Source organism: Microtus ochrogaster, unplaced genomic scaffold (assembly GCF_000317375.1).
Source record: "Microtus ochrogaster isolate Prairie Vole_2 unplaced genomic scaffold, MicOch1.0 UNK2575, whole genome shotgun sequence".
Taxonomy (NCBI): Eukaryota; Metazoa; Chordata; class Mammalia; order Rodentia; family Cricetidae; genus Microtus; species Microtus ochrogaster.
In genome coordinates this window covers 1-3,300 of record NW_004951673.1, presented here as the reverse complement: position 1 = coordinate 3,300, position 3,300 = coordinate 1, and the positions used below count along the sequence as shown (strand labels likewise).

At 47.7% G+C, this 3,300-nt stretch overlaps 1 protein-coding gene across 1 annotated transcript; it reads right to left on the bottom strand.

The window, feature by feature from the left end:
* Positions 1-776: 776 nt before the first annotated feature.
* LOC113455907 (tyrosine-protein kinase ITK/TSK-like) lies at positions 777-2,583 on the bottom strand (the record flags this gene model as incomplete). Its single annotated transcript, XM_026778554.1, has 3 exons — positions 777-921; positions 1,007-1,071; positions 2,367-2,583. Coding segments are annotated over 3 exons (427 nt in total), but the record flags the coding sequence as incomplete, so codon positions are not given.
* Positions 2,584-3,300: the final 717 nt, after the last annotated feature.

The window sequence follows — 3,300 nt, the reverse complement described above, 5'->3', positions numbered from 1 at the left end:
CATCCATCCATCCATCCATCCATCCACCCATCCATCCATCTACCCAAGACTTTTAGAACAGTTACTAACTTAGTAACTCCTGCTCTCTGGATGTAGTGAGGTTTTTACACATTCCGGTTCCTGTCAGGAACACAGTGCCATGAATATTTGAATGGAGATATTTGTTCAAGAGTCACCTCCTAGAAAGGCCTTTCCAGACCATGCTAGTTACAAACAGACCCTTCCTCCAGCCTAACTACTCTCTGTACCATTGCTGTTGTATTTGATTCCCAGCACTGGCCAACCCAAACATGACTGGATCTTCTAACTGCTAGCTTGAGTGATAGCTGCCTGTCTCCTCAAAAGTTTTGCTTCAAGAGAACAGAAGCCTCTTCTGCCCTCTGTCCTCCTGCTCCTCAGCACCTTGAGTAGCCCTGGGATCGAATGCTCAGCAGACCACTGTAGAGTAACAGATGCTGACTAGGATCAAGTGTGGGAATGCGATGCTGGCACAGCATGGTCCTACTTCCACAGGCTTCATATCCTAATCTCTGGACTACTCCAGCCTCCCAGCTCACAGAAACTACCACGGGACACTTTTTCTCCACTGTGATCTTTAATTTCTTAGCTGTTTCAAAGCTCTCTAGAAACAAATGCAATAATTACAGCCTGTTCGAACATTCAAGGCTGACCTCACACAGGCCCTCAGTAGGTTCTTTCTCTGTTCCGGGCCCAGAACAAAGTAGAACTGTTTGCCTTTGAGAAAGAAACAGCTGGTCCACAGATCCAGATCGCACAGGGGTGGGCTGAGGAGGACACTCACCAAATGACCACACATCCGACTTGCTGCTATAGCGACTTAAAAAGAACACTTCCGGTGATGCCCACTTCACTGGGAATTTGGTGCCCGTGGAGCTGGTATATTGATCATCAAGGACGAACCTGGGAAGAGGCAGGGATGAGGTCAGAACACTCCAGGGCTGAGTGTCACTCCTGAGAGTCTGCTGACACCACGTCCCTGTGTCACCTTGTCATTCCAAAGTCGGACACCTTGATGACTTGGTTTTCTCCCACCAAACAGTTTCTGGCAGCCTAGAGGAGAGACAGGTAGGCAAAAGAGAGATGAAGCTGTGGGTGGACAGCTAGTAGCAGAAGAGTTTCCCATCGTTAGTGTTTGCTGTGTTGCTGTACAAAGGCACTGTAGAGCCGGGCAGAGGTCAAGCATCAGCAGAACGCTGCTGAGCTAGCAGGAAATCCAGCCAGTTAGCTGAATGTGCAAGCCCCTTTGCCAGGATGAGGAATTTATCTTCATTCCCAATTATTAGAGAAATCCAGTGTTGTCCAGCCAGTGGTTCACTGAAATGCAGCCTGACGCAGAAGGCGATGCTGACACTGGCTGACTGCAGTGCCTCCCAAGTGATCAGCACCAAAGTGTTCAGAAGCTAATCCTCTTAAAATTGCCCTAAATAGGGGAGGACTGGCCAATGGGCCACTGGCATCATTCCAGAGTGTAGTCTTGAAGAGCCCTGGGAGACACTTAAAAGTGTCTCCATATTCACCTGGACAGTCACATTCATGATCCCCCACCACCAGAGGTTCCCAGGCTGTTTCTCAGGTTATCTAGTACAATTTCAGTGGAGAAACTGTGCTTAGGCCCAAGTGCCCATCAGTGAGAGAAGGTGTAAAGAAAAGGTGGTGTGTACAGACTCGGGGGAGGGGGTTTATTCAGCCATAAGGAGGGATGGAGGGTTTTAGTTGCTGGAAAGTGGGACAGAACTGGGGATCGCCAGGCTAAGAGGGATAGCTACCCTTAAGGACAAATAGAATGTGTTGTTGTTGTTGTTTTTATAATCTCATACAAGGGAGCTAGATGAAGAAATAGATAAAATGTGCAGGTAGGAACGGAACTATTTGTGAAGGAGAGGGGTAGCCAGTGAGACCAGGGACAAAAGATGGCACAGGGGAGCTGAATACGATCAAATCATATGACACACTCAGAGGAAAGGCGTAAGAGGACCCATTGCTTTGCAAATTAATAAATGTAAATAGTATGTTTTACAAAGTAAAACTGTCTTTGCCTATTTCCTTCATTTTTCCAAGGGGAAACTGAGGCATGGGGAAGCTAATAAGGAGTGGTGGAAAGTTCCGCTTTGGAAGAATGTGAGCTGAAACGCTGAGGGTATGTTAGAAGAAGGGCTGAGGTGCAGTTCATATCTGAGCACTCGGGAAACACTTCCCTACTAGGAACCCCCTGAAGCTGAGAGAAAGGACAGCCACATGGGGCACGTCACTTAGGAACGCTCTCTCGGTTTTGGTGGGCTACATTTCAGGGGAAGATGTTCTTTTGTCTGTCCTTGCAGGTGTTGGCTCTGTGCACGTGCTCATACCAGGTCTCTGTGGATGAAGCACGCCGTTTCCAGGTAGGCCATGCCCTCACACACATCCAGGCACATGCCCAGCAGGGTCTCTGCCGCAAAGAGGCCCCTCTGACTTCGCAGGTAATCTGACAGGCAGCCGTGTTCCATGAACTCGAACACCAGGCAGATGGGGGCTTGTTCCAGGCACACCCCATAGAGCTGGACCAGTTTGGGATGAGAGAGTTTCCTGGAAGAAAAAAGACAAGAGATGTGATGACCAGGATTTAGTCTTCCAAAAGTGCTGAACGTATTATGGCACCCAGCTCACGGTTCTGAGAACAGAAACAAACTCCAAACTCAAACCAAAGATGGTCATGAAGCCAAGGGCTGAGGACAGGGAGTCAGGTAGTATGAATGAAGATGGACAGACGCCAGTGTGTGCCTGAGGAGAGATGGGTAGGAGAGGAGAATGGAGGGCCAGACCACAGAGCAGGTCCTCTAGATCATGCTCACGTGTACCCCCTTCCCATGTATGTGTGCGTGTGCTGTATGTATGTATGTATGTATGTGTGTATGTGTGTGTAGGCCAAGGGTCAAGCATGGGTGTTCTTGTGACACTGTCAATCTTTCCTTTTTAATTTTTTTCTTCTTTTGAAAATAGATTTTTTTTTCTCACAATATATCCTGATTACAGTTTTTCTTCTCTCTACTCCCCCATATTCTTTCGTACCTACCCTCCCATCAGGGTCCACTCCCTTTCTGTCTTTCACTAGGGGATAACATTAAAATATTATATAGCAATCAAAAACTAACATTAAAGTTAGACAAGACACAAACAGGAAGGAAAGGGCCTAAGCAAGAATCAGAGGCCATTGGTTCACACACCCAGGAATACCATAAAAACACTCAAGTAGAAGCCACAGCATATACACAGAGGATGTGGTGCAGACCCATGCAGGCCCTG